This window comes from Balaenoptera acutorostrata, chromosome 1 (genome assembly GCF_949987535.1).
Source record: "Balaenoptera acutorostrata chromosome 1, mBalAcu1.1, whole genome shotgun sequence".
In the NCBI taxonomy this organism is placed as follows: domain Eukaryota; kingdom Metazoa; phylum Chordata; class Mammalia; order Artiodactyla; family Balaenopteridae; genus Balaenoptera; species Balaenoptera acutorostrata.
The window spans coordinates 1,125,836-1,139,206 of record NC_080064.1 but is presented as its reverse complement, the minus strand read 5'-3'; the positions used below and the strand labels follow the sequence as shown (position 1 = coordinate 1,139,206).

Genomic DNA, 13,371 nt, shown 5'->3' with positions numbered 1-13,371 from the left:
CAGCAGGGCACTGGGCCTGGCATTCCCGACCCTGCGGCCAACAGCTTGGCTGCACAGTTGCCCCTCTAGTCGCCTCTGTCCCCTCTGACTGTGAGGACCTGCCCTGCTCTGGTGCAGGGGTGACCTGGGCCCCTTGCTGAGAGCTGCGACCCTGTCACCCTGAGTCCGTGGTGGCAGCAGACGTGGGAGGGGGCTGGGGTGTTCATGGGGATTTGGTGGTCTCTGTTCCCCCATCACCACGTACAGAAGGCACTGTGATGTCACCCCTGGCCGTGCACCCAAGGGACTGGGGGGGGTGAGTGACTCTTCCAGCCCCCGCGCCTCCCCCTAGCCCCTCTGTCCTCAAGTCTCGGTCCCCAGGTCCCTCTGTCCTGAGCCCGTCGAGCTAGTGGGAGGAGAGCCTTCCAGGCTCCAGCAGAGGAGGTCACAGTGAATTTAAGCAGCGGCCAAAGGCTCCATTTTATTTCATGCTGGGACCAAAGGCCTTCCCACTTTCTCACCGAGAAGATGAGCACCTCCCACGCCCAGCCTCCTCCCCATCCCTGGTCCAAACCCACAGAGCGAAGTCCCAGAATCAGGATCCTTTTCCGAGTCAGACACAAAGCTCCCCGGGGCCCGGTGCCTGCCTGGCTCCCGGATCAGGAGGCTGGGCTGCAGGAGAGGAGATGCTGGGCCGTCTTCTGCAGACCAGGGGTCCAGGTGAGGGTGGGGACAGAGCTTGGGGGTGCTGAGCGAGGCTGAGGCCTTCCTCTCCTTTTATGTGGCCCGTGGTCCTCCCCCCTGTGAAACACGCAGAGCCCCTGGGGGTCCTTCCCCCAGGAGGTCCCGGGCATGGGACCTGCGAAGCCGGCCTCACATGGTGTACGCGGCCCAGTAGATGACGTTGACAGCGGCGAAGGCCGCCGGGAACACGGCACGGGCGTAGATGTCAATGGTGTCTGCGTCGATGGGCTTGAAAAGCGCACGGAGGCCCCCCTGGGCCCCCTGCTTCTTCGTCTCCTCTGTCTCCACCTCCACCGACCTGTAGGAACCCATGAGGTTCCTGGGCACGCGGCACTGCCGGCGGGACACGGCCAGCTCCTGGGTGACGCCCGCGGCCGAAAGGGAGAAGAGCACGATGGCATTCTTCACGTCCATCTGCATGCGGAGGGGGAGGGGTGGGCTGAGTGGCTGGAGAGCGAGGGGCAGGACCCCCAGCCCAGGCCAGCGGCTCTAACCTCAGAGCAGGCGGCAGAGGGTCCCAGGTTGAGCACAGGAAAGAGTGCCCCCTGCCCCGCTGGCAATGCTGACCCTTCCTGGTGCTGGGCGGGGGCGCTGTCCTTCGTCCTGACCATGAGAGGCCCCCCCGCCACCCACTCCCAGCCTCACCTCGGCCCTCTGCTCCTTGACCTTGACCTTGGCCTTTTGCTTCTTCCGGTAGTCAGCGTTGAAGTGGGCGAAGGCGTACTCCACCAGGGCGGCAAACACAAAGACGTAGCAGATCCAGAAGTACACGTCCAGCGCCTTGATGGCCGATGCCCGCGGGAGGGAGGAGCGGGCACTGACCATCAGCGTGGTCATGGTCAGCACGGTGGTGATGCCTGGTGGGAACAGGTGGTGCCAACGCTGGAACCAGGTGCCAACCTGGGTGCAGGTCAGGCTCCTCTCACCAGGCCCGGCCTGGCTGCCCACTGCCCCGGACAGTGGCCCGAGGGACTGCAAGGCAAGGCCTGTGCTCAGGACAAACGGGGTTAGGGCCCTGCTCCCAGGCTCCCTCCTTCCACCAGCTCCCTCGCGGGAGAGGCCAGGGCCCCCCCCCCCCCCGTACCTAGAGACACCCTGGCGGGCACTGCTGCCTGGCTAATCCAGAAGGAGACCCAGGACATGGCGACCAGGAGGATGGAGGGCATGTAGGACTGGATGATGTAGACGCCCCGGTTCCTCCGGAGGTGGACGTGCAGGCTGAGCCGGGGGAACTGGCCGGCTGCCGGAGACCCCCGTTAGCACCAGGCCCACCACCCAGGGCAGTGCTTGGGGAGAGGGGCGCTGAGCGGGAACTGGGGCCACTGCCAGCCTCCAAAGAGAGGAAGACCCTTGTCCCCACCTCCCCCCACAGCCTGATGGGTCAGGAGGGGGGCCGGCCCTGCGGCAGGGCCACCAGAGGAGGGAGAGGAGAAAGATGCCGGCCTTGCTGCTGGCCCAGCGGGCCCCTCCCAGAGCGCGGTGCACCCCCCCTGCCCTGCTTGTGCACCGCCAAGCTCGAGGAAAGAGCCGGCCGGGGCTCGCTGGCTCCGACGACCGGGCAGCAGGGGCGGGAGGGGCCAGGAGACGACACAGGCTTGGCCCTCGAGCCCCCCGGCACCCCTCAAGCCCCGGGAAGCAACGAAGAAGCGAGGAGTAAGGCGGAGGAAACCTGATCCGGGCCCGCACTAGGGCTCGTCCCGAGCGGCTCGGCCAGGCACAGCCTGCGCCGACCAGCGGTTTTCCAGTTGTATCCTCTGGGGGCCCTCAGGGCCGGCTAGTGGCTCTGCGGAAAGCACTAGAAAACCACCAGCGGGGCTCACAAGGAAGAGGCCACGAGAGGCCGCGTTACCCGATTTGAAGTTCATCAGCTCCGTGGTGAAGCGGTAGCTGGTGATGGTGAACTGGGCCAGCTGCAGCCTGTCCAGCCCGTGGATCTGCCCCTGGTTTTCGGACCAGTAGTAGACGATGTCCTCGGACGAGTAGCCGTCTGCAGGAGAGCCCACATGGGCCGCAGAGCCTGGCGCCCCCTCCCCAGCCCCTGGCAGCCCCCGCAGGACTGCCCTGCCTGTGCTGGGAGCCCGATACACAGAGGCAGGGAGCAAGGAGGCCTGGGACCACGCCTGGCACCTCGGAAAGGTGGGCAAGGCCAGATGAGCTGGCCAAAGGGCAGGTCACCCTTGCCAGGGTGACCCTCAGGGGCCGCCATGCTGGCCCAGTGACACAGGCACATGTCTTGTCTGGGCTCCAGGGCCGGCTGTCCTGGGCAGGGTGCTGACCTGCAGCAGGAGGGCCAGGCTGCTCGGACCTTCCGGCCCCTTCTCTTCCGTTTCTGCCCCCCCCATGCCTCCCTGTCCCCGCGCCAGCCCGCACTCACAGCTCTCCAGGTGCAGCATGCACTCCTGCTCGTCCATGGGGTACTTGGCCAGGTCCATGTCGCAGGCCACCGTGGAGGTGATTCTGCCCAGACAACACACTGGTGGGTCCCCAGGATGAGGCCAGCCCCCGGCAGCCAGCGTCTCTCTGGCCCAACATGGCAGAGACGCCCCTGCACCCAGCCAGTACGGCCCCCTCACGGGGCGGTGGCAGGCTGCCTTTGGTCTTGCCGGCAAGCTGCTGGCATTTGGGTGGAAACTGGAAACTGCGGCCACTTTACAGATATCTGTGAGTCTTTCCTCAGGGATCAAGAACCGGATTTCATTCACTTTCCTCGTCCTTCAGAACAGCTGGCTGGCTAAGCCGGGGGCCAAGAAGGCAGGTCCAGCCTGAGCCCCCTGGTCTGCCCCTGGGGACGGCCTCTAGGCGTCCCCACTGACCATGCAGCCTGGGAAAAGGCTGGTTTTCCAAGAGAATTTAGATTCTTATGTAAATCTCCCGATCTTTAAAATGTCGGCAATGAAGTCCACTTTTAAAAGGCATGTGTCAGAAAACACACATTCAAACAAATACACGTACACGTGTGCTCACAGCGGCACAGCTCACAACAGTCAAATGCGGAACCAGCACAGCTGTCCGTCGACGGAGGAGCAGATACACAAAACTGGTGTATCCATGCAATGGGACGTCACCCAGCCATAAAAAGGCAGGAAATTCTGATAAGTGTCACAACACAGATGAATCTCAAAAACACTATACTAAGTGAAAAAAAGCAGACTCAAAAGGTCACGTAGCATATGATTAATTTTGTGTGAAATGTGCTGAATAGGCAAATCCATGAAGATAGAAAGCAGATTGGCAGTTTGCAGAGCTGGAGAGGGGAGACAGGGAGTGACTGCTAATGGGCGCGGGGTCTCCTTTCGGGCGAAATGTATTGCAAGTGGGTAGAGGTGATGTTTGCACAACATAGGGAGTGTGCTAAGTATCACGGAATTGTTCACTTTTAAATGCTTGATTTGATGTTATGTGAACTTCACCTCAATTTAAAAAGACAAGGGCACGCGTTAGCCAAATAGCGGCCTCTGCTGGCTTCCGGCCAGCAACCTCTGCTTCCTGCGCAGCTGCTGGTTGCCGGGGGATATAAATACCGCCACCCCCCACCCCCCATCCCCCCAGCTCCCAGCAGTGCGCTCCGTGGGGGGTGGGCGGGCAGGCAGCCGGCTGGGCTCACCGGATGCTGTAGAGAATCACCCCGTCGGGCTGCAGCCGGATGAGCTTGTTCTCCACCGTCACGTCGTGGAACCAGGCCGACTTGGCGTTCACGATGAAGGTGTCTGGGAGCCACAGCTTGTCCACGAAGCGGCTGTCCAGGCCCAGAGTCTCGTTGGTGTGGTTGTAGGACAGCCTGCTGTCGCGCCAGCTCTGATGCAGAAACACCGTCATGGTGTACTCCTGCGGGGGGACGCGGAGGCCCGGCCGTCAGCCCCTCCGCTCCTGGGGGCACGCAGCCGGGGGCGGGGCGGAGGCCGGTGGGACCTACCATGTTCGCCTCCGAGATGTGGTCGATGCTGGCCACCTCGATGGCGAGTGCCACGTTCACGGGGGGGCCTGCGAGGAAGGAGCCAGGCCCGAGGCAGGTAGGGCTGAGGCCAGGCCCCAGCAGCCCCGGCCGCTCAGCCAGGCCAGCGAATGCCCCAGAAGGCGGGACAGGGAACAGCCAGGGGCTTTGCAGGGGAGGCCGTCTTGGTGCAGACCAGCCTGAGGCCTGAGCAGATCCACCTTCCTAGCCGTTTCCCTGGGGGCTGGCGCAGGAGCTCGGGCACGCCCCTCAGGGGAGCCGGCCTCTGCACCAGCCCAGAGCCAAGCAGGGCTCACACCCACACTGGACCCAGGGTCTGCCCGAGCCCGACGGCCACTCTCACCTCCGATGCCAGGCCGGAAGTTGCGGGCGTAGCCCTGTATCAAACCGTCCAGGTTGGGGAGCCAGGATATTTCCAGGTTGGAGCCGACATAGTCGCCAATGTCATTCATTGCCCTGGAAACGCAAGGCCCACTGGTCACAGGCAGGGTGCCAGGGACAGAGCCTGTCCCGGGCACCTAGGCTAGGGGTGGATAGGGAGGAGGCCCTGCGGGCTGGACCTGACCAATCACGCCGGACACAGGGAGCCCCCGGGAGGTGCAGAGCCCGGGACTCCTGGACCTCTTCCACTGGCCTCTATGCTCAGCTTCCACCCCACCCACTCGGCCCTGAGGGAGGCCACCCAGGTCAGGCAGAGGCCCCCGGCTCCCTCCATAACCACCCAGCATCCCCACCCCTGGGGTCCCCCAACAAGAGTACACGGCCTCCCTTTCAGCTTCTGAGGGCAATTTGTCCTGTAGGAGGTGACTTGGGAGAAAAGACATGTGACCAGGAGGCTGAAGGCTGGGGAGAGGGAGAGAGAGGGTGAGGTCCCAAACCCGCGACCCAGTCCAGGCCGAGGGCCCGTGGGGAGGCTGCAGGCCGGCCTCCTGCTCTCTGTCCCTTCCCAGGCAGTCTCCAGAGCTCCCCAAATTGCCACGTGCCTCCGGGGCTTAGCCTGACCCCGGAGCAGCTGGGGGCCATGCCCCCTGGTTTCAGATTAACCTCACTGACAGCCTGTGCTGGTCGTGTTTGTCCCTGGTGGGGCCGCAGGGGGACCCAAAGACACAGGCGTCTCGCAGCCCGCACACGCCGACTGCCGGAAGTCCCCCAGTGGCTCTGCCTGCCCCCCTCCTTCTGCCCACCCTCTGGGAAACAGAGCCCCCAAATTCATGTCCACCCAGAACCCCAGAATGGAACCTTATTGGGAAGCAGGGGCTTTGCAGATGTAATTAGTTAAGATGAAGTCATGCTAGACTAGGGTGGGCCCTAAATCCATGACTGGTGTCCTTAGAAGAAAAGGAAATGGACACACAGGGAGAAGCCACGTGACCACAGAGGCAGGGATTGGAGTGATGCGGCCACAAGCCGAGGGACACCAGGGACTCCGGCAGCACCAGAGGCTGGAGAGAGGCATGGACCCTGTCGACACCTTGGCTTCAGACTTCCGGCCTCCAGAATTACGAGAGAATAAATTCCCCCTGTTTTAAGTCCCCCAGCTTGTGGTCGCTTGTTACAGCAGCCCCGGGAACCTCACACAGCCTTGCTCCTGCAACCCACAGCGGCGGCGGGGGCGGGGGGGCATTTCTCCTAAACCTGACAGCAGGGAACGAGGAGGGACATTCAGGAGGAACCCTCTTGTTTTTCTCTGAATCACTCCTGTTCCCAGTGGGCAGAGAAGCCCTCCAGGTCACCTGGGGCCCGAGCCCATCCAGAGCCCGCAGGGGAGACGATGCGCCCGGGTCTGGATGCAGAGAAGCTGGGACCGTGACGAGACCGCTGACCCCTCTGGGCTCCCGCGGTGCTGCTGCTGGCCGCCCCTCCCCTCCCCTCCGGACGTGGGACCGGCTACCGCTGAGCCTGTCGGCGCAGCCTCTGTGTCCCGCCCCCCCACCAGCCCCCACTTGGGCCACCGCAGACCACGGCCCCCTCCGCCCGTGGCCCCAGCCCCCTGCCTGCTTCCAGCTGCTATGCTCCCTGACTCCTGCCCTCCAGCCTCTCCCCTCTCAGACGCCTGCTTGACCCTCCAGACCCTCTGCCATCTGTCCCCACCTCTTTCTCCGGCGCTAACTCTGACCCCCCCCATGTCCCCACGCTGATTCCCCCCACCTCCACTGAACCCCCATCCCTCTCCTGGCCCCGCCCCGGGCCCCTGAAGGAAGCTGTCCTGATCACGCATTTGTTCATCCACCCGTCCATCTGGCTAGTGTGACCCTTGGCGCCGCCCTGTTCCAGAGATGTGACTGAGCCGGGCAAGGACAGTCGCGGCCCAGGCCCATGCAGAGGTCAGCGTCTGCAAGGGGTGGCAAAGCAAGGGGCTTTGAGCATGAAGAGGGTCACAGGAAGGGGAGGTCAGGAGCCCTCTGTCTGGGGAGAAAGGGACAGCCTCCCCGAGAAAGTGACATCACAGCCCAAAGAGAGAGAAAGTGAGTCTGGGGCAAGGCAAGAGGCAGGAGGCGGGCGAGGGCTCCAGGCGGTGGGGTCTGGGAGGGGCCTGCAGGGCAGTGGCAGGCATGGGGCAGAGAGTGTGGAGGGGGGGACCATGGGGCTCATCCAGGGTCAGGGGGAAACGGGCACTCCGAACAAGGAGCTGCTCGATTAATTAGATTAAACCTGGATGCCTGTGAGGGAGGGGCATGGGAAGTGTCCTGAGGGAAGAGGGGGGATAAACTGGGGACCATCGTGGAGGTTGGGGGGATGATGGGCTGGACGGGCCATGGAGACAGAAAGGGGCCTGGTCCAGACCGAGGGAGGGTCGGTGGAGGGAGGGGCCGGGAGCAAGTTCTGCCGCTGAGTTGGTGGGGCTCGGCATCCAGCTGGACTGGCCCCAGACGCTGTCCTCTCAGGCGGGTTCAAGAAGCCCTCGGGGCCGCCGGGGCTTGGGAAGCACCAGCAAGGGCACCTGGGCCCCTCGTCTGCTCCACATACTGGCCCATGAGGAAGGTTGAACGTGACCCAGGAGGTCCTCAGCTAGTGAGACCTGCAAAGCCCGCTCTCCCCGCAGGCCCACAGGGTCGCTCCAGGTGAAGGCTGGGTGCAGCGTGTGGACAGGGCAGGTGCTTTGGTAACAAAGTAAAAGAAGGAATTAAATGAAGCCCTGGCCCCAAGTAAAGCACAATTAAAAATGCAAATGGAGTTCACCCTGAAGGTTGGACGCAAAGGGATTGGAATGAGGCTTTATTTTTGGACCGGTCCAGCGGCTGGCCCACTTGGAGCCAGGCCGTCAGGAGACACCACCCTTCCCGGCCTTGGGCTGGTGGCACAGGTGAGCACACCTGTCCTGGGCCAGGGCCTCACACCCGCTTAGGGGCACAGAGGCAAGGTCAAGGGCAGCGCCCACCATGAAGCTCGCCTGAAAGTGTCAGGACACTGCTGGGTTCCCAGCTCTGCTGTCTCCAGGGGTGAGAAGGGAACAGGCTCCCGCAGTGCCACATCTCACCTGGGACAAGGTGGCCGTTTCTGCAGCTGTGAAGGGATGCGGGGGCCGGAGTGCCCTGGAGGCGGGGCGACATGGTGCTCTGGGTCCCGGAGGGCCCTACGCTCCTCCACTGGTTCAGGTAGAGTCAGTGGGGCAGGCGGGGTACCTGGTCCATGGGGGGCTCTGCATGGGGTCAGAATGTGGGGACTCTGACCCACGTCCCGGGAGGGAGCGTCTGACTCCTCTGATGGCCCTGGCAGCCGGCGATGGCCTATAGGGTTGGGGTTTCATTAGAGGAACAGAAGCTCAGAGACACGCCAGGCTCAAGCTCGTGGGACAAAGCAGGTGCTGTGAAATCACAGGCAGCTTCCGCCCTCCCGGGCTTGCTCCTGGGTGCCGTCAGGCCCCCCACCCTCTCCTGGCCCCCCTGAGAGAAGCCCCACCCCTGTCACTTGCCTGTGCCCCTGGGGATGGAAAGGGAAGGTGGCTGTAGCTGAGCGAGGCAGCAGGCCCACCCCCAGGATCCTCCCACCCCCCGACCCTGCGCACACGAAGCCCACGGATCCCTGACAGCTCTGCTTTTAGAGCAGCCGCCGCAGCGCTGGCACCTCAGTTACCAAGGCGAACACCACGACGATCGCACACACGGGAGGTGAGGGCGAGGCAAGCGCCGCAGGCACAGCTTCTCCAGGGAGACGGAGGTGCCAGCAGCCCCGGGAGGCCACCCACTCGGGTAGGCAGCCGGCGAGCTTGGGTGGCCGCTGCGTGAGCGGATCTTCAGACTCAGGGAAGCGTGGCCTTGACCCGACCCACAAATGCTGCACGGCTCACTCCCTTCTTATCCCACCAGGAGCCCCGGGATCTGGGTTGAGGGGCGGCAACAAAGAGGCCCTTCCATTAGCCCGATGTCCCCTCACACCGCCCCGGGGGGGGATGAGGGAAGGGAAGGCACTGTTCCCCTGGTTTCTGAGTGGAGGGATGCAGAGCAGATGGGAAAGGAGGCCCCGAAGGCCCCCAAAGCCCAGAGGCTCGCGTCCCACCCGGGGCCTCAGCCTTCCTACCCCGGCAGACAGGCTCACCCCTCGCCCAACAACCCAGGAGCCAGATGGGGTAGGAGTTCAAAACACTGCAGATTTTAGAAAGGCAATATAATGCACTCATGCACTTGGGGAGGTGTGTGTCTGGAGAATTTTCCAGCAGGAAATGTATAAATATGCCCCATGAGTAGCGTGAATACAGACAAAACAAGCAAGGCAGGCTTTGCCGCCAACTGAGTGTTGGTGTCAAACTTGGACTAAGACTTGGGGTTCAGAGCAACTTGGATTTCAGAACTGCGGCTACGCAGCTGTGGGCCTGAGCCAGCAGCTGACCCCCGGCCCCCAGCACATCCCTCCACAGCCACACCTCAACGCTTTGCCCTTTCTGGGACCGCGAAGCAGGAAAAGGAGAGAGGAGAACAGCCCATTGGGCTTGATAAAGAACAAGGCCCCGGGACAGGGGCCACGTCGGCACTGCCTGTGACTTTGACATGACAGCCACGTCTACAACCAAAGCCAGGCTTTCCTGGCTCTGCCCTCCACCCACCAACAAGTAAGCTCTGACCACACACACACAGAGCCGTGTTACATATTGTCCGAGTGACTACAGCCAAAACACAGGCCAGTGTTCAACGATTTCTGGCTTTTAAAGTCCTTGACATCAGTTGGTTGACCACGAAGTCTGGAATGCTGGGGGGAAGGGGCAGGGAGAGATGATTTTGCTCTGTTTTTTTCTGCAGCCCTGGCACCAAGACGATTTTCAAAAAGGCCCCTCACAACTCCTATGGCAGGTAGCCAGACCCAGTGCTCAGGATGCTGGGCAACCCGGGGCCCACATCAAGTCCGGTCTGCAGAGACACGAAAAGCGAGCTGGGGCCATGCTGGCCCCTGGGAGCCAGAGGGAGGGGCCTCAGCACAGGGACCTTTCTTCTTAGCCGCTGCCTTCTCTGGGGAAGACAGGGCGCCTCATCCCCTCTCCTGACAGTTAAAAAGAAATCCGGAGTCTGTCCCCTGCCAGGGGCACCTGGCTCCCCGACTCGCATACCCTGGCGTCGGATGGCATTAGAAGTGGTCCCAGAAGGGAGGTCCTCAACCACACCTGCCATGAGGACGCGCCTTCGTGTCCACCCCAGACCGCTAAGGGCAACGGAAGCTGGCGCCCGAGGCTCTACTCTTAGAGCAAGGGGAGCCACCTCCCCTCCCGTGTTCCCCGGACCCCTCCTTTCTTCCTGCCTGCAGCTGGGGCCCTGCTGAGAGCTCAGACCGCGCCTGGAAGGGCACCAGCCAGCCAGGGATCGGCCAAGTGCCGGCTGGGGCGAGGAACCCGAGCTCAGCAGGCGAGCCCGGGCACCGGGGGAACTGCGGGCGGCTCCGACGCCCTCGACCGGCCCTGCGGCGCGGGTTCAGCACCGGGACGGCGGACAGCACCGGGGCGGCGGGGCTGCCAGAACCTAGAACATCGCCGCTGCCCGCGCCCAAGGGCATCTCCGCGGCGAGTTTGGAGAGGAGGGCCCGCGGGGGAGACGGGTGGGGGAGTCATGGGGGGGATGGGGGACCGACACGGTGGGAGCCTGTGGGTGCGGGCAGACGCGGGGGCCTGAAGAGCAGGGGTTCGCACGGGGCTCCAGCCCGGCAGCCGGGGCTTGGCCGGCGCGGGACTCCTCACCGAGGGCGGCCCCCGCGCAGCGCGGACCCGGCGCTCGCTCACCTGGTGCCGCGGTGCTGCTGCGCGCAGAGAAGCAGGAGCGGGGGCAGCAGCCAGGCCAGCGCGTCCATGGCCTCGGCCGGCTGGGCGCTGGGCCGGCGGCGGCGCCGGGGTCCGGCCGGTCGCGGGAGCTCGAGAAGTTGCTTAGCCGGCGGCCGCGGCGGCGGCGGCACAAGCGGGCGGGAGCGGGAGGGCGCGCGGCGCGGGCGCGAGGGCGGACTGAGCGCGGAGCCCGGAGCCGCCCCGCCCCGCGCCGCGCGGCACGGCCCCCTCCCGCCCGCCCCCCCTCCAGCTCCGGCCGCCCCGCCTGCAGCTCCCCTCCCGCCTCCGCCAGACCCCCGCGCCCCCGGCCGGGGGTCCGGCACTCCCCGTCCCAGCGCCGCTGCCCTTGCCGGCCGGAAAGGGTCCCTCCGCGCGTCTATCCGGGAGGCGACTCAGGCGCACGACCCGCGTGGACGCGGCCTCTCGCTGCCGGCCAGGCGCCTGCGGACCGACGGGCGCGGCAGAACCTGGTCCCTCCCTGGGGTGGAGTCTGCCATGGGCCGTTTGTGGGGGTCACGGGTCCCCGGGAGCTGGTTCGGGGGGAGGAGGGTGCCAGCGCCCCAGAAGCCTTCACCTTCTACCGGGCGAGACGCGCCCGCAGCACCGGCAGCTCCTTCCAAAACCCTGGCGCTTGCGCCTCGCCCACCCTCCGCTGGGTGCGCGGTGAGAGGGGCAGGGGAGGCCGCTCCCGGAGCGCCGCTGCCCGCAGGTCTGTGGTCGGAACCCCGCTCTGGTCGCGGGACGCAGTGACTTCTCTGCCTGGCGGGTCAGGCTCCATCACACCTGCCCACAGGCCGTCGGCTGGGCTCTGACGAGACGACACCTCCACCTCACCCCACCGCCACCCCCAGCGAACCGCCAAGAAAAGCCAAGGCCTCCGCATTCTCTATTGTGACTCTTCTGAACATAAAACTCTACACAGTTTCCCCAAAAAAGCTGACCACAAACTCTTCTCGTTTGGTCTCATTCATTCACTTCTGGACTCGGTATCAGTTGACGACCGAAAGCGAACGTCTCATGAAAACACTTAAAAATGGGCAAACTGGTCCCAGAGTGGGTTGAGTCCTGTGCGTGGCTGTTGACACTGGCCAGAGCAGGTGCGGGGCGGGGGGGAGTGTAGAAAGGGCTTTGCTGGGGCTTCCCAGGTGGCGCAGTGGTTAAGAATCCACCTGCCAATGCGGGGGACACGGGTTCGAGCCCTGGTCCGGGAAGATCCCACATGCCGCGGAGCAGCTAAGCCCGTGCGCCACAACTACTGAGCCTGCGCTCTAGAGCCCGCGAGCCACAACTACTGAAGCCTGCACACCTAGAGCCCGTGCTCCGCAACAAGAGAAGCCACCGCAATGAGAAGCCTGTGCACCGCAACGAAGAGTAGCCACCGCTCGCCACAACTGGAGAAAGCCCGCGCACAGCAACGAAGACCCAACACAGCCATAAATAAATAAATAAATAATTAAATTTACTTAAAAAAGAAAAGAAAGAAAGGGCTTTGCTGCTGGGAATTTCTAGCCCAATCCTGAGGGCCACGGATCAAGGGGCCTGGGTCTCAGCCTTCTTTCCTAAAGCCAGCAACGAGCTCTAAGACAGTCAGGCAGGTCCCAGCAAAAATGCCCACCTGGAGGGTCCCCTGGCCCCTCGGGTGGGTCCTCTGAGTACTTGGAAGCACTGCCCTGCTGTGTGTGTGAGCATGTGCTCTGGGGGTGTCTCTGGACACATTCCCATTTGTCCTCCTGAGCAGGCTTGATCGGAGGTTGAGGAGTTAACCCACAAGAAAGTGCGGAGAGCGGGGCCTGGCACAGAGTGAGGGGCCTGAGCCTCACGAGGGTCGTTTTCATTATTCTTCTGCTATATTGGGATCCAGTCTGTCTGCTTCTTTATAGCAGCCCTCGTGTCTAACAGCCTCTGGTGTACGATAGATGCTTAATAAATGCAGGAAAATTTAGGCTCAGAGTCACCAAAAGCCAGCACAGCTGGTGTGGTCAGACCCCGCAGTGTTCAGGAACACGCACAGCGCTCGCTCTCCTGTCTTTCAGGCCCAAGCTTTGGTCTCTGTGCTGGTCCGGGCTCCAGTGCTTTCTCTGGGCTCACTGTCACACTCTTTTCTTGGATCTGAGAAGATCCAGGTGCTGATAGCCTCTGAGAAATTTTTTTTTAAGTTTTTTTTTAAATTAATTTATTTTATTTTATTTATTTTTGGCTGTGTTGGGTCTTCATTGAGGTGCGCGGGCTTCTCTTGCTGCGGAACACAGGCTCTAAGCTCGCGGACTCAGTAGTTGTGGCACACGGGCTTAGTTGCTCCGTGGCATGTGGGATCTTCCAGGACCAGGGCTCGAACCCATGTCTCCTGCATTGGCAGGCAGATTCTTAACCACTGTGCCACCAGGGAAGCCCAGCCTCTGAGAAATATTGCTGACCTTGAATCACTTGATTTAGTTAGTTCAGGGTGAACCAGATT

At 63.1% G+C, this 13,371-nt stretch overlaps 1 protein-coding gene across 5 annotated transcripts; it reads right to left on the bottom strand.

Moving 5' to 3' along the window:
- Positions 1–430: 430 nt before the first annotated feature.
- Positions 431–11,096, bottom strand: GABRD (gamma-aminobutyric acid type A receptor subunit delta). 5 transcript variants are annotated; one of them, XM_057550228.1, is made up of 10 exons: positions 10,878–11,096; positions 8,154–8,315; positions 5,019–5,131; positions 4,637–4,704; positions 4,328–4,548; positions 3,098–3,180; positions 2,573–2,710; positions 1,808–1,963; positions 1,369–1,580; positions 431–1,080 (listed from the first exon to the last, which is right to left on the bottom strand). In XM_057550228.1, exons 1-10 carry the CDS (start codon positions 10,943–10,945, stop codon positions 853–855), a joined length of 1,449 nt encoding a protein of 482 aa, XP_057406211.1. In that variant the 5' UTR covers positions 10,946–11,096; the 3' UTR covers positions 431–852. The 5 variants fall into 5 exon arrangements, with proteins under 5 accessions (XP_057406211.1, XP_057406205.1, XP_028023780.1 ...); XM_057550222.1 differs by having other exon boundaries at positions 431–1,137; positions 10,878–11,094; XM_028167979.2 differs by lacking the exon at positions 10,878–11,096 and adding an exon at positions 7,695–7,773 and having other exon boundaries at positions 431–1,137.
- Positions 11,097–13,371: the final 2,275 nt, after the last annotated feature.

What these genes read in the sequence shown, in the direction of transcription:
- GABRD (XM_057550222.1), bottom strand. Translation starts at nt 10,945, where the DNA reads ATGGACGCGCTGGCCTGGCTGCTGCCCCCGCTCCTGCTTCTCTGCGCG. An exon ending in CAGCAGCACCGCGGCACCAG is followed by an intron (nt 8,316 to 10,877) that starts GTGAGCGAGCGC and finishes GACCCCATGCAG; the next exon opens with AGCCCCCCATGGACCAGGTA. An exon ending in ACATCTCGGAGGCGAACATG is followed by an intron (nt 4,549 to 4,636) that starts GTAGGTCCCACC and finishes GTCCCCCCGCAG; the next exon opens with GAGTACACCATGACGGTGTT.